At 38.5% G+C, this 23,515-nt stretch overlaps 1 protein-coding gene across 1 annotated transcript in view; it reads left to right on the top strand.

The window, feature by feature from the left end:
* LOC111146875 (leucine rich repeat containing 63) overlaps positions 1-18,882 on the top strand; it is a 39,064-nt gene extending 20,182 nt beyond the window's left edge. Inside the window, exons 5-9 of the mRNA XM_022502597.1 lie at positions 10,120-10,218; positions 10,459-10,595; positions 13,353-13,436; positions 16,242-16,481; positions 18,663-18,882. Of these exons, the coding sequence (XP_022358305.1) occupies positions 10,120-10,218; positions 10,459-10,595; positions 13,353-13,436; positions 16,242-16,481; positions 18,663-18,882 (780 nt within the window). The remainder of the gene's footprint in view (positions 1-10,119; positions 10,219-10,458; positions 10,596-13,352; positions 13,437-16,241; positions 16,482-18,662) is intronic.
* Positions 18,883-23,515: the final 4,633 nt, after the last annotated feature.

Raw genomic sequence — 23,515 nt, 5'->3', positions numbered from 1 at the left:
TCTTTTTTAAAAAGATGAAAGAAAACAAATATACCTCTAAGTAAACTAGGGTTAAAGGAAACCTTTCATAATTAAATAAACAGTATCTATGAAAACTCTGCCACCAACACCATATATAATCAGTAAGGATTGAATACTTTCTCCCTAAGATAGGTGCAAGGCAAGAAAATTTTTTCCTTCACTTTTATCCTACATTGTAATGATGATTTTAGCCACTTACATAAGATAAGAAAGATTAGGAAGAAGTAAAACTATCTTCATTGGCATACAACACAACCGTTTAGCGAATCTTAAGGAATCTCAAAACAATCCTACTAATAAGTAAATTCAGCATGGTTGCTGGAAACAAAGTCAAACGTTTAAAAACTGACATAGGACTATCACCAGGGTCAAAGTCACAGAGGTCATCTAGAATTCTGCCACACACACACACACACACACACACACACACACACAAGAAAAAGAGAAAGGACAGAAGACTTTGACAGATCTTTACAAAGGATGATATACTAAGGGCCAACTATAACATGAAAATGTTCTCGTCATTGCTCATCAAGGATGACAAATTGAAACCACAGTCAGATTGCACAGCATATTCTATAGAATGACTAAAATTAAAAACTCAGGAGAGGGTCAGTTAAAAAAAACAAAAACAAACTCTGGTAGTATTCCCTTATTTGTTTTTCATGTGGTGAGCTTTTTGATTTGCTGATTCTTACCATTCTGGTTTTTATTTTATTAATTTTTGCTCTTATCTTTATTATTAATATCTTTCTTCTTTTGGAAGGATTTATTTGCCGTCCTTTTTCTAACTTCTTTATATGAATGTGGGCTTCCTATGAGAAGGCTGATTTTCAGCCTTTCATTTTCTTGTTTTTGTATTTAAGACTCCGAATTTTTCTGTAATCATAACTTTAACTATATCCCCCAAGGTTCAAAATGTCGTATTTTTGAATATTTTAATTTTGAAATGATTTAAAAATTACAGAGGTGTTGCAAGAAAAGTACAAAGGAAGCCCGCAGAAGTACTTCATTACCCTGGAATATTTAAGCACATATTCCCTATAAGCAAGGACATTCTCCTACGTAACCATAGGGCAGCCTTCAAAATCAGGAAATTAATATTGATTCATTACTCTATTCAACCAAGAGATCCCACTTGAAGTTTGCTAATTTACCCCATAATGTTATCACAGAGGGATCTAATCCAGGGTCACAAGCTGAATACAGTTGTTTCAGTTTCTTTCAAGCTGATATGTTTCCAGCTTTCTTTGACTTTCATGACTTTGAAACTTAAAAATTACAGGCAAGTTATTTTGCAAAATGTGCATTACTGTGGGTTTTTCTTATATTTTCCAGTGATTAGATATAGGTCATTCAATGGTGGCATTAATATCTCAAAATTTTTTCTTTAATTTTATCTTATCACATGGTACATGATTTCAATTTATCCCATTACTAACAGGGTTTACTTAGATTACATGTTTAAAGAGGTATCTTCAGAGCTTCTCCACTGTTACTCTTTCTTCCCCTTTGCACTTAATATGTAAAAACTATGCAAATAATCCTATTTCTCATCAAATGTTCAATTTGTTTCTTGTGGTGAGTATAATCTGTTATACTGTTACTGATTTTTATTCTTAAGTTGTTCTAGATTTCATTAGTAAAAGCCATTCAAGTTGGTTTCTGTGTCCTTTTGACATTTACCAGTCTTTTGCTGTGGCTGGTATGGGCTGGGGATCCCAGAGCCCTCTGAGCTGGGGCTACTCTGGTGGGATGGCTGGAGCGGAAGTGGGTATGGGCTGGGGTGGTCCTAGGACTCTTTGTGCAGAAGGTTCTCTGATGGGACAGCTGGAGCTGAAGTGGCTGCAAGCCAAGTGGTCCTAGCATGCTCAGTTCAGGGTCACTCTGATAGGGTGGCTGGAACTGAGACGGGGCACAGACCAGGGTGTACTGGGGTGCTCTGTGCAGGGGGTGCTAATGGGGTGGCTGGAGCTGAGGCAGGGGGCACGCTGGGGGTTCCTTGGGATGTTTTGCATAGGGAATACCCTGGTGGGGCTGCTGGGGCCAAACAGGCGTGAGCCAGGAAGTCCTAGAGCACTCCACTAGGGGCGCCCTAACAAGCCATCTGGAGACAAAGTGGGTCAGGCCTGGAGTGTTCTGGGGTGGTTCGCACTGGCACCACCACCTTGCCTTGATGGCTGGAGCTGTAGTGGGTATTGACTAGGAGCGTCCCAGTGTGTACCATCTTGCGGCTGCCTTAGTGGGGTGGTTAGAGCTGGCGTGGGCTAGGGGACCAAGGCTCACTGAGACAAGCAGACTCACTCTGGTGCCCAGAGCCTGCTCCTGTCTGCTCTGTCCGTAGAGAGGAAATGTTAAACGTGGTGTTCACCAGCCCCTCTGGTCCATAGAGTTCCAGCAGCTCCCCTACCATTTGGCAGAGTTCTAGGGCTGCATCTCTTATATTCTAGTTGCTCTTTGAAACCATGGCTTTTTCTCTGTGCCTCAGGGTAGATGAATCTGGTACTGGTCCCTCAGTACTGTCCCTCCCCGCTGCAGTTCCAGAGGAAGCATTTGGGGTGGGGATGGGGGCTCCCTGCCTTACCGTGTTTCCATCTCTTCTGATGTTCTCTGCATGGTTTCTCTATCTTTTGTTGTGCAGAAGCCATTCAGTCAGCTCTCAGTTCTTCTTCAGGAGGAATTGCTCTGTAAATAGATGTAGAAGGGGCAAGTGCATGGAGAAGGTGAGTTCAGGGTCTCTCTATGTCACCATCTTGGACCAGAAGCCTCAAAACACTTTATTTTGATCTAAGCTTCAATCTTTATAGAGATTTCCGGTTAACTTTTACTCCTAGGGCTGTAGCCTTTCAGCCCTTTCATACCAAGTCTGAGACCCCCTTGTCCTCGGTAAGCCGTGAATTCCAATTTTTATCTCTCTGGCCCTATTAGACTGGCTATAATTCTGCTCAACTTAGCTTGTCCACAGCTTTTGATTAGGCAAATGACTTAGGGAGAAAAGTAGTGTTGAGTGTTCTGTCTACTATCCTGAGATTCTCTTCTTTCTAGAAGTTTGGCTTATTAAGACCTAGCTACCTTGGTAATTCTCCAAACATTTATTATGTTGTGTTTGTTTACCTTCTTGGTTTTGGTGAGAAGGTTGGTTTGAAATAAGGTCATTAACCATTAGGATAAGTGAGCAATCAGATTATCTGGTTTTATAGTGAACTGCTTTTATTTTTTTAAGATTTTGTTTTTAAGTAATCTGCACAGCTAACATGGGTCTTGAACTTAACAATCCTAAGATCAAGAGTCACATACTCTACTGACTGAGCCAGTCAATAGAGTGCCCTTTGAAGTGAATTACTTTAGATATTCATTTATTCATTTATTTCTTCATTCATTCATTCATTCATTACATGGAGCTTGAGTTCACAACCCTGATATCAACACCTGAGCTGAGATCAAAAGTAGGATGCTTAACTGAGTCACCCAGATGCCCCAGGAATGAATTACTTTAAATCAGAGGTTGGTGAGTTTTTCTGCAAAGAGTTGGATAAAAAATCATAGGCTTTGAGAGTTGCATGGTCTCTGTCACTCAACTCTGTTATATAATGCAAAAGCAGCTATATACAATACTTAAACTTATGAGCATGGCTATGTTCCAGTAAAACCTTAACTTAGAAAAACAGGTGGCAGAGTGTAGTTTGCTAATCCTTGCTTTAGATGGAGAATGAATGTAGCTTTTAAAGAGTTGAGTGGAACTAGTGAAGAAAAAGTTTATTTCCACAGCCATTAATATTATTTTAAAAAAATATTAGACCCCAGAGTAGAATCTGGAGCTCTGTGGGTGATATAAAAGAATTAAAGGTCATAATTCCTGATCTAGTTCAGGGCCTTATTAAAAGAAGTAGACTTTCTATGAACAAAAACTCATACAAAACAAGTATACTGATTAATACAGACCCAAGATATAAGAACTTAATGCTTGCTAGAGCAGTTCAAGAGATTGGGAAGGCCTCCACATTCTTAGTGCTTAGTACCTTTTTTCCCCTTTTTTTGAAATAATTTAATTTAACTTTGTTTTTTATTATTAACATATAATGTATTACTTGTTTCAGGGGAATAGGTCTGTGATTCATTGGTCTTACACAATACACACCGCTCACCATAACACAAACCCTCCCCAATATCCATCATCTAGATGCCCCATCCTTTCCACCCCCTTCCACTCTAGCACCCTCAGTTTGTTTTCTGAGATTAAGAGTCTCTTAGTTTATCTCACGCTCTGGTTTTGTCTTGTTTCATTTTTTCCTCTCTTCCCCTATGATCCTCTGCCTTATTTCTCAAATTCCACATATCAGCAAGATCATATAATTGTCTTTCTCTGATTGACTCATTTCACTTAGCATAACGCCCTTTAGTTCCATTCACATTGTTGCAAATGGCAAGATTTCATATTTTTTTTAAGATTTTTATTTATTTGACAGAGAGAGAGAGAGAGAGATCACAAGTAGGCATAGAGGCAGGCAGAGAGAGAGGGGAGGAAGCAGGCTCCCCGCGGAGCAGAGAGCCCGATGCGGGGCTTGATCCCAGAACCCTGAGATCATGACCCGAGTTGAAGGCAGAGGCTTTAACCCACTGAGCCACCCAGGCGCCCCAAGATTTCATATTTTTGATGGCTGCTCTGATCTTTATTATTTCTGTTCTCCTGCCGGGTTTAAGCTTTATTTGCTCTTCTTTCTCCAGGGCCTTTAGGTGTAGGGTTAGGTTGTATATTTGAGACCTTCCTTGTTTCTTGAGAAAGTCTTGTATTGCTATATATTTTCCTCTTAGGACTGCTTTTGCTGCATCCCATATATTTTGAATAGTTGTGTTTTTGTTTTCATTTGTTTCCATGAATTTTTAAAATTCTCCTTTAATTTCCTGGTTGACACATTTATTCTTTACTAGGATGCTCTTTAGACTCAATGTATTTGTGTTCTTTCCACCTTTCCTGTTGTTATTGAGTTTGAATTCCAAAGCATTGTGGTCTGAAAATATGCAGGGAATGATCCCAATTTTTGGTACCAGTTGAGACCTGATTTATGACCCAGGATGTGATCTATTCTGGATAATGTTCCATATACACTAGAGAAGAATGTGTATTCTGTTGTTTTGGGATGGAATGTTCTGAATATATCTGTGATGTCCATCTGGTCCAGTGAGTCCAGTGTGTTGATCTTTTGCTTGGATGATCTGTCCATTTCAGTGAAGGAGATGTTAAAGTTCCCTACTACTATTGTATTGTTCATGTGTTTCTTTGATTTTTTTTTTTTAATTAATTGACTTGTATACTTGGCTGCTCCCATGTTAGGGGCATAGATATTTTAAATTGTTAGATCTTCTTGTTGGATAGACTCTTTAAGTATGATATAGTGTCCTTCCTCATCTCTTTTTATAATCTTTGGTTTAAAACCTAATTTGATATAAAGGTTGTCACCCTAGCTTTCTTTTGATGTCCCTTAGCATGGTAAGTGGTTTTCCACCCTCTCACTTTAAATCTGGTGGTTTCTTTGGGTCTAAAATGAGTTTTTTAAAGATTTTTATTTATTTATTTGATGGAGAGAGAGATCACAAGTAGGCAGAGAGGCAGACTGAGAGAGAGAGAGAAGCAGGCTCCCTGCTGAGCAGAGAGCCCAATGCGGGGCTCGATCCCAGGACCCTGAGACCATGACCTGAGCTGAAGGCAGAGACTTTAACCCACTGAGCCACCCAGGCACCCCAGGGTCTAAAATGAGTTTTTTTGCAGACAGCATATCAATGGGTCTTGCTTTTTTATCCATTCTGATAACCTATGTCTTTTGATTGGGGCATTTACCCCATTTACATTCAGGGTAACTATTGAAAGATATGACTTTAGTGCCATTGTATTACCTGTAAGGTGACTGTTTCTGTATATTGTCTCTGTTCCTTTCTGGTCTGTTACTTTTAGGCTCTCCCTTTGCTTAGAGGACCCCTTCAATATTTCCTGTAAGGCTGGTTTGGTGTTTGGAAATTCTTTTAGTTTTTGTCTGTCCTAGAAGCTTTTTATCCCCTCTTATTTTCAGTGACAGCCTAGCTGAATATAATATTCTTGGCTGCTTACTTTTCTCATTTGGTGCTCTGAATATATCATGCCAGTCCTTTCTGGCCTGCCAGGTCTCTGTGAATAGGTCTGCTGCCAACCTAACGTTTCTACCTTTGTAGGCTACAGACCTCTTGTGCTGAGCTGCTTTCAGGATTTTCTCTTTGTCTCTAAGACTTGATTTACTATTAGATGACGGGGCATGGACCTATTTTTACTGATTTTGAGGGGGGTTCTCTGTGCCTCCTAGATTTTGATTCCTGTTTCTTCCCCCACATTGTGGAAGTTCTACACTATAATTTGCTCCAATATACCTTCTGCCCCTCTTTCTCTTTCTTCTTCTTCCAGGATCGTAATTATTCTAATGTTGTTTCATCTTATGGTCTCACTTATCTCTCGAATTCTCCCCTCGTCATCCAGTAGCTATTTATCTTTGCTCAACTTCTTTATTCTCCATCATTTAGTCTTCTATATCAGTAATTCTCTCTTCTGCCTCATTTATCCTAGCAGTTAGAGCCTCCTTTTTGATTGCCCCTCATTAATAGCCTTTCTGATTTCGACTTGGTTAGATTTTACTTCTCCAGAAAGGAATTCTCTAGTGTATTCTATGCTTTTTTCAAGACCAGCGCATATCTTTAAAATTGTCATTCTGAACTCTAGATCCAACATCTTACTAGTGTCCATATTGACTAGGCCCCTGGCAATTGGTACTGCCTCTTGCTCTTTTTCTTGAGGTGCATTTTCCCATTTTGTCCAGAGAAGAATAGATGAATGAGAGAACAAAATGCTAAAAGGGTAACAATGACCCCATAGAAATATACACTAAACAATCAAAGGAGACCCAAAACTGGGGGGAAAAGAAAAAAAAATATGATCAGGCTGGTGAATAGAACAGAGCCATACACTAGATTTGGGGTGTATTTTGGTCTGTTAGAAGAAACAGCAACCCAAAATTTTAAAGAAAGAAAAACTTCTATATATACAAAAAATAAGGTTAAATACAATAAGGTTAAATAAATAAATAAAGTTAAATACAATGAAGGGATAGAATAGTAAAGATAGTAAAGATGAAAATTAAAAGAGATTCTAAAAAAGAATTGATGAGATAAGAAGTTGGTTGAAAAAGGAAAGAAGAAAAATTCAAAAAAAGAAAAAGAAAAAGAAAAAGAAGGAAAAATTTTAAATTAAAGTTGAAAGACTAAAGCATCATGGGAAAAAAGCCATGAATTCTATGTGCTGTATTCCCCTAGCACTGATCAAGTTCATTGATCAGTAAACTTGATCTTGGTTGGATGTTCTTGCTGAACGCTGGGGAAGGGGCCTGTTGCAGTGATTCTCAAATGTCTTTGCCCAAGGCAGAATTGCAATGCCCTTGCCAGAGGCCAGGCTAAGCAATCTGCTCAAAGATTTTGGTCTTGGGAGCTTTTGTTCCCTGAACACTTTCCATAGAGCTTTGGAGGACGGGAATGAAAATGGCAGCCTCCTAGTCTCCGGCCAGGAGGAGCCAAGAGCTTGGGGCCCCACTCCTCAGTACACCCTCGGAGAAAAGCAGTCAGTCACTCCCATCCCCTGGTCTCCAGCCACGCTCCGTGCTCACCTGGCTTGCAACCGAGTGTTTCCATCTCAGGCGCACGGCCCCATTTGGAGGCTCCAAACCTAGCCGATTCCTGCAGTGCGCTCCAAAGCCACTCTTTCTGGGTTAAGAAAGGGAGTTTCCCCAGTTCTTTCACTTGTTGAACCCCTCCTTTAAAAGCAGTGGCCCAACTGTGCCTCGGATCATGGTTTAAGGTAACCCTGAGCTGAAAGCCCACTCCTCGGCTCTGTCTCTGTGGCCAGCTTCTCCACCCCATATCTGGGAGCTCTGCCACCCTCAGATGGCCCTGGTCTTTCTACAACCCCGAGGGTCCTGAGACCACACTGTCCCCATGATGGCTCCACTCCCCGCTTAGCCTCTGGAGCAACGTCCCTCAGTGGAGCAGACTTCTAAAAGTTCTGATTTTATGCTCCATTGCTCCACGGCTTGCCTAGAGCCGGCCCCTCCCCCCGCAGTCTCTCTTCCCATATATCGCCTCCATTCACTTCTCCACGTGTCCTACCTTGCAGAAAGTGGTCGCTTTTCTGTTCCTAAGGTTGTTGCTATTCTTTTCTTTGATCTCCTGTTGAGTTCATAGGTGTTCAGAGTGGTTTGATAGCTATCTAGCTGAACTCCTGGCACCAGATGAAATCGAGGTCTCATACTCCTCCGCCATCTTGGACCACACTCCTCTAAGGCTTAGTTCCACACAGCCTTTGCATGATAACCACAGCAAACGGGTTTTATGATGGGATGGTAAAAGAGAGATCCAGGGTACCTGTGGTGGACCAGCCTCCTAGTGATGGTCCTGGGGATTACATGAGGCAACATGAAGGTTCCGGATATTCACTCATTCAGCCAATATTTATCAAGAACTCCCCATGTGCCAGTGGTAAACTATGTATTTTAACTATATGTCAGTGTGCAAAACAGAAGAGAATGCCTGTTTCATAGAGCTTATTAAAGTTTAGTGGGGTGAGATCAGACATATATTTGTACATAGTCTGTCCTATGATTATAAGAACTATGAAGAAAAATAAGGCAAGTGACAGGGACAGGGAATCATCACTGGAGCACTGGTTTGAGAGGTTGCTCTCTGTCATAGGTTGGTTAGGAAGGCCTCTCTGGCCAGATGACATATGAGTAGACAGCTGACTCTGTGCTGGCCACTGATGAGATGAGACTATATAGTTCATGGGATGACATGAGGGAAGAAATTTCCAGGCAGAAGGAAATGTAAAGGCATCTAGTTGTCTGAGCACACTAAGTGAAATGATTAGAGACTATGATAAACACATATCTGCTCTGTAAATACAGCACCAGTTCTGCAGAGAAAAGTGTTTATGACAGGAAAAAAAGACCACCTACTTTTGTCTATATACACATTTACAAATAGTAATCCTTCGGTAAAAGGTCAGTCTTGAAACCAGTACTCAACTTTAAGGTTCTTTAGCCATGAGCCTTTCATTCTCATATGATATGTGGCATAGTCTAACGCACCTGCAATGATGTCCCCCTTTTCTACAAGCTGAGGTCTGATCATCCGACAATGGTGTCCCTTGGTCAGATGACCACTACTGATCCTATGACCCTTAAGAAACAAGTGTTTCAATTATCCTGGAATGTTAAAGATACTAAGGACACCAAACATGTCTTAATCAGTTCTGACTGCTATGACAAAATATCATTAATTTCTCACAGTTCTGGTAGCCCTGGAGTCCAACATTGAGGGGTGTCAGCTGATTTGTCTCCTGGTTAGAGATCTCTTGCTCACACCTACTTTCTTCCTACATCCTTACCTGGTGGAAAAGAGAGCTCTGGCCCCTTCTTCTTCTTATATGGGCACTAATCCCATTATAAGGGCTCCACCCTTAAGACCCCATCTAACCCTAATTACCTCACAAAGGCCTCACCTCTAAATGCCATCACATTGGGGTTTGGGACTTTAACATAAAGGTTTGTGGGTAGCGCAAACATTTAGTTCACAGCAGCACATAGTTTTCCTCAATCAGAATTGGCATATTTAAGCAAGAAGTTTTAGATAGACATTAGATTAATAGAATGATAACAGAAAAAGAGGTAGAAACAAGAAAAAATAAGATAAAAGAGATAATTAAATATAAAATGTACTTACATTTCAGCACACAATGGATACTCTATAAATGTTTGTTTGCCGTTAATCGAAATAATTCCTGTCACACATCTAACACTAAACTTATTATAAACATGAATACTTAGCAGAGTTTCTATTTGGTTTCTATCCTTTCCATATTTAGGGAATTATTATTATGGCAGACTAACAAATGAATGGAAGATGAGTATAGCCTTGTTAGTGTACTGTGTCAAGCACTGTCACTCAGTTATGTGCTCATTTATTTTTCTTTGGTATAAAATATTTTGTGCATTGTTAATTAACCTCTTATCACTTGTCACTTTCTTTTAGGGCTTTTTTATCACAAACTGTCCAGACTTAACGATTTTGGCCTCCCAATTGGTATATCTTAACTTATCCTTCAATGACATCAGTTACTTCCCCACAGAAGTGAGTCCATTTTTATCATTGTGTATATTGCACTAATTTCTTATTAAAAATCATTATAATAAAAAATAGACATTTATGATACCCTGGAAAAGAGCAAAAAAAGAGACAGGTGATACAGCCAATCAATGTTCATTCGTTGATTCTACTACATTAGTTCAAAGGGTTTATAAAATGTACCAAGTCGAGATCTGTGATACTTGATCATTCTACTCATGTTTGTTTCTCTTTTCTGTTCTTCAGATACTTTGTCTTAAAAATTTACAAATACTATTACTAAGAAATAATCCTATCAAAGAAATCTCTTCTGAAATTCAGCAACTTAAGCTCCTTAGAGTTTTCAGCATTGCCTTTAATTTGATTACTACTCTTCCACCTGGGTAAGGTCAATGGCTTGAGAGTATGAGCACAGAAAATAAAGAGCTTATAATTTAGAAAGAGATCAATTTCCCTTTTGAAAGCAGCTAGCAACTGAATGATTCCAATTCTCTTCCAGTTAGCTGACTTGCTTCTTATCATTGTGTTAAAAGCAATCCTAGCAGCTACACAGATGGCAGCTAGTGAGGGGCTAGTGAATGCTCATCTAGAGATCCATTATTTGAGTATGGATTAAATGAACACCAATTACAGAAAAAGGCTCGAGTGAGAAACTTGCACTGATCTCTTGATAGCCTTTGTGCATTTGGAAAGGACACTGCATATGGAATTAGGAAATCTAGACTTTTAACTTCAAAATGGATAATGATCTGTTTTAGCTGGGGAATCACTTAATCTTCTTGGTCTCAATTTCCTAATCTATAAATCAAGAAATTAGCCAATATGATATGTATCATCCTTTAATAAGAATGTTGGTATTTGGGTATAAAAGAGATGGAATTTTTCCAGACTTATGGACTGGTGATTATTTAATTCTTAAACCAAAACTTTAGCCAAATGCAAAACGACATACATCTTTCAGTTAAACAAATTGGATGTGGATTAAGGGCAAAGGGACAAGGACTCTTATACAGTTGAACATTTTGTAAAGAAGATTCTCACCAAAATTAAGGAAATGCATCAAAATTCATTTATAAAGTTGTTCACCCGACATTGTTTATATTTATCAATCCAACAAATTCTGCATTAATAAACTGTAAAACTATTCAGTCATTTAAAAGAATAAAAAAGTATGTAAAACTTATACCATTCCTGTATATAAATGCATTTCACATTACACATAATACATGTATAACAAATCAACATTAAAAGTAAGAATATTGCATTGTATGTATTTTATTTCTATTTAAATCATCTATTTTTTCAACAGTAATATAAATTGTATTTTACCTGCCTTGATTCTAGAAGCAGCTGTTTCTCTAAGCAAACTCTGCTTCCTTTTTATTGGAAGATGGTATTTAAAACCGAGATCTGGGTGCTAGAAGTCCCAGTGCTACTGGGATAACATTGTTTCTAGACACCCTGGGAACAGAGCTAAGTAATACATGTGTGTCTACTAATCTGTGTGTACACATGTATCTATATTTTTCTCTGTGTGTGTGTGTGTATATGTATATATGTATATATATATATATATTTGTAAATATACACCACACATAACCCTGTGTATATATACACATATACACACACAGCTACATATATGTATGCATATAGAGACCCATATATATGTATATATGCATATGAATATGTACATCTAAATAAAATTTATATTTAATAATCTGTAAAATTGTAATTATGACCTTTAATAACTCTATGTCATTTAAACAAAATGTAAAAATTCCTAAAGCAACTACAACTTGTTCATAGCTACAGGGTCAACATTGCTCACTATTTAGAGATTAAGCAAATTAGTTTGAACTATTGGTTAACTATTGGTTATGCTCAAAAAGTTTTAAGGAGCTATTTCTAAAAAATATTAGAGTTCCTAAAATAAAGCAGTATATATATTTTTTTCAAGATTTTATTTATTTACTTGACAGAAAGAGAGAGCTCAGGCAGGGGGAGCAGGAGGGGAGAAGCAGGTTCCCTGTAGAGCAGGGAGCCTGAGACAGGGCTCGATCCCAGAACGCTAGGATCACGCCCTGAGCCAGAGGCAGACACTCAACCAGCTGAGTCACCCAGGCCCCTCCGAAGCAGTATATATTTTTTTAATCAAATAACATGGGTTATGTATGCATATCAAGGGGAGATCAACAGCACAAAGTCAACTGAGGCCCAAGTTTTTGTTGCTACTATTTTTGCCCTGAGCTGCTTGGGGCATAAGCTATGCAAATGCAGACACCAAAGCCCAGGTTCTGGAGGCACAAAGAACTGGGTCCTCATCTTAGCTATGCCCCTTACAGATAGGCCCTCTACAGTTACAGTTATGCCCTTGATTATACTATGGAAAGGTATACTCAATGCTCTCAGATGAAATGTTTGAAGTTTTGTGACCACGAAAAGGTCCATTTAGTTTTCTTCTAAAATAAAGACAATAGATCACTTAAAAAATCCAAAAGGTTTCTTCTTTTTCCCAAAGCTTTAGGATAGCATTTGTTCATGAAATACACGGGATTTTGTTGTTCATTTAAGAGGTAATGAGATCACCAGAATGTGTCTCTCTCCTTGCCTTGTTTTTTTTGTTTTTGGGTTTTTCCCCCCCTTTTTTTCCTGTTTCTTGTCTTTTTTATCCCAGAGCCTCACTGGAGGGCCCTGACAGACTCCAGAAAGAACCGACTCCACTAACACCACTAACACCTTGATTTTGGACTTCCGGCCTCCAGAACTGTGAGGGAATAAGTGTCTGTGGCTCTAAGCCACCTGGCTTGTGGTCATTGGTTACATCAGCCCTAGGAAACAAATACAGCAACCAAGAAAAGACTCTCTCTAAATGTTTTAGAAATTTCTCAGGCTTTTTCTGTATGGGGCTTTATCTGCTCCAAACATTTCAAAGCTGTCTTAAAGGGTAGAAGAATCATTTTAGGAACTTCGATTGTCATTAAGCCACCTATAATGAAAAGAAGTCCATAAATTTCAAGATTGTAGGAAAATGTAGTTTCTCCGTATTTCTACCTCTTTGCTCGAGTATTTAATTCTTTATTCATGCCTAGTAATGACAAGCAGGTAATCATTTTTAATTCCATTTTCTCTTTCTGTCTAAGGTTATTTCTTTTGTCCCATCTTGAGGAACTTGATATTTCCTACAATGGTATTGCTTCCATTCCTAATGAAATCCAGAAACTCAGGTATTCTGAAAGTTGTAAGTACACAAAGCCATATGCCCTGTCAGGACATATTTGGTGACGACTGTGTTGGAGAAAACTAAGTTCATTCATACATTTAATAGCCACAAAACGTAATATATGAAACATCACATTTATGAAAACGTAACTTGAATGACTGGCATTTTAAGACATAACATTTTCAGTAATTATTTAAAAGTTGTACTGATGGCTTCTTAATAGAATGACATGCTTCATTTTGTCCATTTTTCTGGATGTACACCTATAGTTCTTATCAGTTTTATTTCTTCGGGATAAGGAAATACATATAACAGTGTAAGCCTAATACGAAGCCCTGATTCTTTCTCACATTGATTTTTTAAATCTCACATCTGAAGTTCATCTCTGTCCTTACAGATCAGTACTCCTTTGATTATACTCTTTTGATTATGACTTTAGAATAATTTTTAATAATTAGGAGGGAGATTGTTTTTCAATAATAGCCTTTTAACTATTCTCTTTAGATCGTGAGTTTTAAGAGCATTTAATATACTTCCAAGCCCCTCTACCCCCCCAAATATAAACACAAAATTGAGACTTCAATTGGAATTGTCTTGAGTTTACATATAGGTTTCGAAGAATTTACATTTCTGATGTTAATAAATATTTTCATCCTAAAACAGAGCATATTTTTTCATTTGTTCAGATCTTGTTTTATGTCCTTCATAGGAATTTATGACTTGGGGTGCCTAGAGGTTGACTCTTGTTTTCAGCTCAAGTCATGATTTCAGGGTTGTGAGATCGAGCCCCACATCCAGACCCAAATCAGGCTCTGCACAGAGTCTGCTTGAGATTCTTTCCCTCTCCCTCTCCCTCCTTCTCTGCCCCTTCCACCCCCGCCCCCCACTCTCTCTAAAATAAATAAATAAAATCTTTTAAAAGATTTATGACTCCCTTCACATTAAGTCCTTTATTACTGACCGTCTCTAAGTATTCTATAATTGTGTTGTTATTATGAATGTAACATTTTCTATAATTTTCATTTCTAGCCAACTATTGCCCCTACAGAATAGAGAAAAGCTATGTCCTTCCTTACATGAATTTAAAATTAAGCTATATAACCCAAATTATCTTCATTCTGGCTCAGTTTGACTAGATTTCATTTGGTTTTCCAGGAGCATAGTCTTATCTACAGTAAAGTGAGATGATTTTATCTCTGCTTTTCTAATATTTGTACCAATTATTTAATTTCCCATGTGACAATCTTTATATTTTAATAGGGGAATTCAACCTCTTCACCTTTGTTATGGCTGATATATTCAGTTTTTTTCTTCCATTTTACTTTGCATTTACTGTTTATTTACTTTTTTCTTTTCCTATTTGCCTTGGGTGTGTGTGTGTGTGTGTGTGAATTTTATTAAGTGTTTCTCCTGCTTCCACCCCAATTTCTCTGCCTCCCAGAGCACGATTGCCTCAAGAGCACCGTTCTGTGTGTTTGTCAGTTTTTCTCTTTTGGCTGCTCTGCCGTCTGCTCAGGACCAAAGGCAGTCAAAAGAGCACCATTCAGAGAGCGTCAGCGACCTAACGGGAGGAAGTTTCTCTGCTCCCTGCGATGCTCAGATGCTCAGCTGCTAAGGCTGTCTCCGGTGGAGCTCTTCCAGCTTTAGAGACTGCTGAGCCTAGCAAACTCCTCAGACCTCATCCAGAGGAAGGATGAGCCCAGACTGCTGAAGCCTCTGAGATAAAGCAACTCAGGAAGGGGCAGCCTCTGCCAAGGGTATTTGGGGACCTCCACTGACATCTCCCTAGAGTCCACCACACTTATTCTGGCTGTCCTTTGGGCTCTCTGCTGCTGGCCCTAAGGCTCCCTAGAGGGAGCAGAGTGACCATGCCAGCCAGCTCTCTCCTTTGGGACCACAGTAAAGCCTGGGGTTTTGCTTCCCTTTTCCAGACTGTGACAAGTGCAGTAGTCAGACTGTGGCTGTGGGATGAAGACGGGTGAGGGGCCATGTTCCTAGCCCCATTATTTCAAATCCCACCAAAGAATTTAAATTGTGTGAGGAGGAAACTACACTGCACGTGAGAACCTAGAGTTCCCAGCAAATTTTGACCTACAGTCCGCATGTCATCCTTTTTCATTCCCAGCAAGTTGGACTAGCCTTTGATTTGTTTTTATGTGTCCCTCATAAACAGATACTTTTCTGCCTGTCTCCAGCACTAAGTAGAAAGATGAGGAACTGAAAAAAAGAAAAGAAAAAAAAAAAAAACACACACACCCACACACAAAACAAAAACAACACAAAAAAAACACCATCAAGGCAGGTAGTATAAAATGAGAAAATCAGTAATGTTTGTTCTCTTCGAACAAAGGAATTGCTGTTATCAGAAACAAATGGCACAGTAAAAACCAAGGGGATTCAGGTGATGAAAAATCAAAACTGCAACATAACACATGATATTTTTTGCTAGTGGTAATTCCACTGTTTTGATTAGACTTGAAGGAAAAAATGTGTACTGGTGTTCAGTTTGTCTATGAAAATATATTCTACCATTATACTATACTAGAATTTTTCTTTTTCCGTAATGGTATGTTGCAGAGACCCAAAGTACATGCTTTAACTCTGCTATTCACACAAATGCACTGATCGGCATAACAACAAACCGTGTCATTTGTTTTGTAATTCTCCGGTTCTAAGGAAATACTTAAGCACTTGGACGTTATTGCTACTACCTTTGATGCCAATTTGCAGGAACACAGGGACAAAAAATTTTACTTTGGTATTATAAATTGCATAAATACCTTTTAAATTTGGTTTCCTTTATTTGCAGATCACTTGAAAAACTGAATGTTGATGGGAATGAACTGACGACTTTTCCATCTGCAATTTTGAAGCTTAACCTGAAAAAAATCCTCTTTGAGAATACTTTCACTCATCCTATGTTTTGGAAGGAGAATTCTTTGAATAGCCCACCATCCCTTACTCAAATTGCTTCTTTTTTCTTTTTAAAAAATAATCTACGTGAATATTATAATGTGATCCCAGCGAAAATTCAAAAGCTACTCAAATGGTGAGCAGATTCTGACACCCTTTTAATGAAAATACACCTTTAAGCATTTAAAATGTTGTTCCTTAGAGGCCAGATGACAGTTCTACTATTAACACATCCATATTGCAGCCTCGAACATACATAGAATTCTTTAAATTTCTCCTTCTGTCTCTTCAGAGTAATAATGGAGTCTGAATTCAGCCCGTTTCCTAATATTCTCAAGTTTAATTGAGAATTAATTCCAGTGTGAGTTACAAATTGCTGAGGCGTGGCCGGCCACATCTATACGGTGTGATTTTAATCTTTCCTGTGAATTACTAAGGACACAGAAGTGGTTTCTTCCAAAAAAGGGTTCTTTGGTCCCCGGCAGACTATGCAGGGAAACACTTTGTAAGAGACCAGGAAGAGAGCAACCTTATCTAGAGCATTTTCTCCTCCTCAGGGATTAATGGCCAGTGCGAGAATCATTGCATAATTTCAGGACCAGGGTTTCTAAAGCCCGTGCACTAGGAATCCACTCAGCTTCTCTTGTATTTTCTTCTGATGGTATGAAACTATTTTTAACACTCACCAGTCCTTATATTATTGATTTAACAAATCTTTGTTGTCTGCCTAAGTAAATTTTCCAGCAGTGTATAAATTACCAGTATTGACTCCACAAAAGGCAGGAAGCCTAAACAGATAGTAATCATCAAAGAAATTGAAAATGTGATTAATAATCTACCAATAGAAAAGGGCCCAGGACCTGAAGCATGTTAAATCTTACTAGTAATCAAGGAACTGCAACATCAATGGCAACAACAAATATTTTACTTGTTTTATTAAGATTAAAAAGATTGACCTTAGGGGTGCCTGGGTGGCTCAGTTGGTTAAGCTGCTGCCTTCAGCTCAGGTCACAATCTCAGGGTCCTGGGATGGAGCCCCACATTGGGCTCTCTGCTCAGCAGGGAGCCTGCTTCCCCCCCCCCACCTGTCTCTGCCTACTTGTGGTCTCTGTCTGTCAAATAAGTGAACAAAAAAATTAAAAAAAAAAAAAAAAAAAGAAAATGATTGACCTTAAACTTTGTCGTTGGATGCCCCAAATCTGGATCACTATATACCAGTAGTAGTGCTGTAAATTGGCAAAAGCTTTGTGGAAGGCAACTGGACAGTATCCTACTTACCCCTTGAAATAGAAATGTAAATCGCCAGAATCCATCTCATAGAAATAGTTACATGTGAACACAAAGTTAGGACTAGGGATGATAACTGCAGCGTCAGTGTGCGTCAATTAAAAAGTGGTAAAATAAATTATGGTGTATCGACATTATGGAATATTATGATGCTATTACTATGAAGCAAAACAAAATGTATTGCAATAAAAAGTTGTCCAAGACATTTCGTTAAATCACTTTTGAGATTTTATACATAGACTTTAACATGTATACATTTTTATATTAAGCTTTATTTTTTAAATCTAAAATTGGCAAATTACACCAATTTCTACACCACCAAGAAAGTCTGAGTGCTCCTGATGATTCCCATCCTCACCAAATGTCTTACTGTCAGACTTCTCCATTTTGCCCATCTGATGATTATGAAATGGTACCTGTCCTCTCTGATTACTGAGATTGAGAAGCTCCCCTTCTCAATGTTCTCTAGACATTCAAGTTTCTTCTTCTGTGAATAGTCTGCTCATGTGCTAATGTCAGTGGACTAATGGGGTTGATGTCTTTTTTTTTAACTGTTTCAGGAGACTTTAAAAATATATATAGACACTCATCCTGTACAAAGCTATGATATAGTCCCTTTATTTTTTTTAAATAGTATCATTATTTTGAACTATAAAATAATGCATAATTATTATGGAAAGTTTGGAAAATACAGAAAAAGATTATAAAGGCACATAAAATTTCCTGTGATCACACTGACCAAGAATAATTACTGTTTTCTACTTGGAATCTATCCTTAAGAGTGTTTTCTGCTATGCATCTATACATTTTTGTTTTAGAAAACCAAGATTGTTTTATATACATTTATCCACTTTATTTTTTATCATTTACTTTTTACTTATGTATGTCTTAGCTCCTCAATTAAAAGGTAAGATCAATAATGACAAAGGCCTTATTTTACACTACTGTGAGTCTCACATAACATCAAGCACAATAGTCTTTTACTCCATAGAGATTTACTAAATATTGACTTGAGTGTCTTCCCTTGCAGCACATCTAGGTGTGAATGGTGTCAAGGTCCCATGTTCGGTGAAGGTTTTCGAGTCATCCGATCCTATGACGGTTTTGGAACAACACACCTTCCTATTTTGTTTCTTGTGTGTTCTTCTTCCTGCTATAGAGAAGTAAAGGAACGCAGTTTTATTTCAGGTAGTATTCCTAGTGGAAAAATAACTCTAAATTCTGAGTTGATAAGTCAGGCAATGATTTAGGAGTCCCACTTTAAAAGCCATTAGAGTTTATGTCTATAGTAATTAATTTCTTTGAGAGTACAGCTTCTTTCTTCTGTGGCTCCTCTTTGTAAACCCAGCTCCTTAGGAAGTTTGTGACTGTTGGGGAATGGTTGCAGAATGATTACTTAAGAAGGATAAGTAAAAGGTCTTTGGATTTCAGTGGAAATCTAGAAAATTTCTTTTAGAGCACATTTGCTGTCGAATGAGAAATGATGGAAAACTTTGCAAAAAAAGGATTTACATTACAACTGGCACTTTCATGCATCCATTCCAAGTGATAAGATAGCATTTCAAAGTCATCAGTGGGGCTCCTGTCTCAGATGAGTTCAAAGTCATGTACCCAAGTTCTCTTTGTGAATTTCTGTGGAAATCCGTCCAGTGCCAACCATCTCAATTGTGGATTGTTTTAGGGAATAAAAGATTGATTCCAGTCCTATATTTAGTGGTTTGAATTCATTACCCAGGCTCTTAGAAAACTGGTACAATCTCTCAGTTATCCTGACCCTCATCTCACAAAGCCTGACTCCATAGACCGCTGCCAGCATTCAATAGGCCTTCAGTGAGAGCCTGGCAAAAAAATAAAGTAAAACTTACAAAATTACATTGCAGAGCAACATACAAATACAGTAGAACTTGAGGCTTTAAGAATTAGTGTTTGGTAAGAGAAAAGCAAAAGCCTTTTGATATACAAACAAAGACATTTTAGAGTAGCACAGAATTGTTTCATATTTGGTATATTTTTTTAAATACACTTAAATCCAAAATGTCATTGCTAATGACAAAACTTGATAAAATCAAATGATTGAAATTTGTATATATATCTTATCTTTAGAGAATGTCAGAAAATACACATTATGTCAGGTGTGTTTGTGTGTGTGTTTCATTTAGTACTATTTAAATCAAAGACAAAATAAACCAGACAAATTTTTTTCTGACTGTTGATTTCAATAAATTGGGGTACTTATACTCTCCTCCTTGAGACTCAGTTTGATTTTAAACAGAAATAAGAAAATGTTGTTTGAGAAGTATATACCATATTCACCAGCAAAAGAATAAAATTCTTTATATAGAAGTAACTACCATATCATGCAAGTAATCCAGAGGAGATATTTATAGCATAATAACAAATACATGTATTAAAATGCAATATATCCATACTTCTAAAACAAGATAAAAAATAAGATTACATCCTACTGGCATGTAGCCTATTCATACTCACCTTTGTCTCTGAAATGCTTGTTGGAGGAAGAATTATTTTTTAATTTTAAAAATGTTGATTTTTGCTTTGAATAACAAGGTGATGTGATGTTGAGATAGGAAATAAAATAAATTAAGATGGGGAAGAAAGAACAGTTTTCAAAGGAAATTACAATATCTTAGAGATGCTGCAGAAAAATGAATATACCTAGACATTTGAACAAATACGAAAAACATTTAGAGCCCAATCTCGTTATTTCCTCATGGTTGGTGTAAACCTTGAATCTAAGTGATCTAAAACATACTTACTACGCAAACATTTGAAAACAGAACTAAACCTAAGAAGAAAACAAAGTTCTCCTTATAATGTCACTCAATGAAAACCAGAGATAACCATCTCGACATGTATATTGTCTATGTGTACATTTATATATTGCCTTTTTAAAAATGTGTATTTATTTTAGAGAGAGAGTGAGAGCATGAGCAGGCGAAGGGGCAGAGGAGGAGAATCTCATGCAGACTCTCACCTGAGTGCAGAGCCTGACCCAGGGCTTGACCTCAGGACCCTGAGATCATGACCCAAGTCCAAATCAAGAGGCTGTCCCTTAACTGCCTATCCACCCAGACGCCCGATATTATTCTTTTATTAAAGAGGGAATTATCTGCCTCACACCATACACAACAATTTCTAGATTCCTCAAAGGTTTAAATTGAAAATATAAATAGATAAATAGGGTCTTAAATAATTAGAATGAGAAGGACTTTTTAAATCAGGAAATGCAGCCGAAAAGAAACGATGAACAGATTCAATATGTAAAAATTTTTAAAATTCCTGGCCAGCCAAGGTCCTCATACATAAAGTCAAAAGACAAGCAACTCATGGGAAAATACCTGTAATACATATAACTGACCAACATTAAAGTCATGATTGTAAATGACAGAAACCCACTCTAAGGAAATATAACCGTATTCGTTTGTGTGTGTGTCTTCAGGCACAGCCAATTCAGGAACTCAGACGGTCGTGAAGGCAGTATCTGTTTTTCTGCCTATCTATCTAGCTATCATCTATCTCTGAGCAACACTTTTAAGCTTGCCTCATTTCCAGATAGCAAGGATGGCCACGGATGATTCCAGGTTCATGTTCTGGAATGTCAGGAACCTTAGAGAAAAGTGCACTATCTAAGCCCAACCATTACACTGAAACACATTAGGGATGATTTTCTTTGGCTCGACTTGGTTCACATGTTCATATATGAATACAACGTTGTAGCTTCATGGATGGAATGCTCTGATTGGCCAGGACTGAGTCACATGCCCATCTCTGGAACTGGGAAAGGAGGAATTCCCTCTTCCCAAAACACATGAGTCAGATTCTCTCCAAGAAAGAGTTCTGGTACTGAAAATTGAGGGAAGTTTCTCCAGCCCTCTTCTATGTGATGCACACTCACACATGCACTTGCTGTTATAGGACCACTTTGGGATTATTTTTATTCAAAGTGGGGAGGTTTTTGACATGAAGATGTTAAATTTTAGTTTACAAAAATCATGGATAAGCCTGGAGGACGTTATGCTAAGTGAAATAAGCCAGACACAGAATGAAAAATACTGCCTGATCTCTCATATATGCAGGGTCTGAAAAGGTCAAGGTCACAGAAGTAGGGACTAGAATAGTGGTTACCGGGGCCTGGGGTTTAGGGAAAATGGGCAGATGGATGTTGGTCAAAATCAATCTATTCCCTTATGTTGTTATCTTTTATTGCTAAGCTTAGCAAGTCTGTCTTTCTCCCCAAATTACAGAAATATCTATCTGTAGTTTACTTATTTTACATTTTAATACTGGTGCATCTCAAAATTACTTTAGTATGGAACGTGAGGTGTGGATCCAAATTTAAGTCTTTCTAGAATGCTGGGAAGTTGTGCCCCTTCCTGTTCATTTCCTACTGAAACTTTACCCTACCAACTCGAAATGCCACCTTTATGACGCACTGAATTCTGAGATAATTAGGTCTATTTCTGTTTCTTTTTCACTTTCTACTCTATTCCATTAACTTGTCTATGTGATGCCAACACCATATTGTTTTAATTATTTTAACTGAAACTACATCTTAATATATCTTATTCAAGTTCCCACTCATTGCTATTTTTGTTCAGTACTTTTTTTCCCCCAAAGATGTATTTATCTACTTGAGAGAAAGAGAGCAAGAGTGAGTCAGGGGAGGAGCAGAGGGAGAGGGAGAGAGAGAATCCCAAGCTGACTCCGAGCTGAGTGTGGAGCCCAAAGCGAGGCTCAATCCCACGACCCTCAGATCACAACCCGAACCAAATGGAGAGTCAAACGCTCAACCAGCTGAGACACCCAGGCTCCCCTGTTCAATACATTTTCGCTATTCTTATACCTTTATTTTTATATAATACTTATTAAAATCTTTAAAATTACTTTGTATTATCTTCCTCCCTTTCACCAAATAAAGTACTTTGGATTTTTGTTAGCAACTGAAGGAAACTGAAAACCACATGATATAGAACACACACTGTATGACTTAATTTATGGACTAATAATGGTAATGATATTAATTCAGCTATTGGGAGATTTTTTCTATATTATATATGTAATATATATATTTTCTATATTATATATATATTCTACATTGTTTATGACAAAACGCTGGCCTCTTTTTGGGAGCAATGATCATGAATATTGTTGTTTATGCACTTATTTAAAAAGTAGAATTTTTAAGCTCAAAGGTTTGATCGGTGTAGCTCTGAGGAAGACTCTACCTTGCTCAGGAAAATTGGATGCCAGCTCTGGTTGCTCTCTGCTTTGTCCTCGGTTCTCTCTGTGGAATCCACATGCTTCGTTGGCTGGGGCAGAAGGCAGGGGTTGGGGGTGGGCCAGCAGGGTCTCTACAGGCCCCTGTGCTGGGGATTGTCCTTTCCTACTTGGAACCTAAGGAGGCGGAAGTATGTGCCATGTCCTGGGCCCCGGGTGCTCAGAGGTCACATACTGGTGTCCCTGTTTAAGCAGCACCTTAACCCACAGAGGAAATGCTTTACTTTCACACACCCGACATCACACCTCCTGAGCCTGTACCCTTGACAATCTCTTTCCCAGGAACTGCCCCTCCAACAACACACCATAAGTGACAATTTGAAGACATTCGATGATGTCACTGTCTGCCAGAGATGCCAGGGATGGAAATGCGCTGACCTCAGCCAAGGCAGCCCAGAGCATTCCCCAGCCTAGGCTGGTGCAGCTGCAGTGAGCTTTCCAGGTGGTCCTGCTGAGGGGAGTCGGAGGGGGGTTCTGGGGTCAGGGCCTGAGATCCCAGAGTTGATTGCTCAGGAAGCCAAAGGAATGTCCTGTTTCAAAGCGGTGACTGGATTCTTTTATGGGCCCACCACTCTCTGGGAATGC

This window comes from Enhydra lutris, unplaced genomic scaffold (genome assembly GCF_002288905.1).
Source record: "Enhydra lutris kenyoni isolate GAN:26980312 unplaced genomic scaffold, ASM228890v2 scaffoldscaffold15, whole genome shotgun sequence".
Classification (NCBI taxonomy): Eukaryota; Metazoa; Chordata; class Mammalia; order Carnivora; family Mustelidae; genus Enhydra; species Enhydra lutris.
This window is presented reverse-complemented; position numbering and strand designations above follow the sequence as displayed.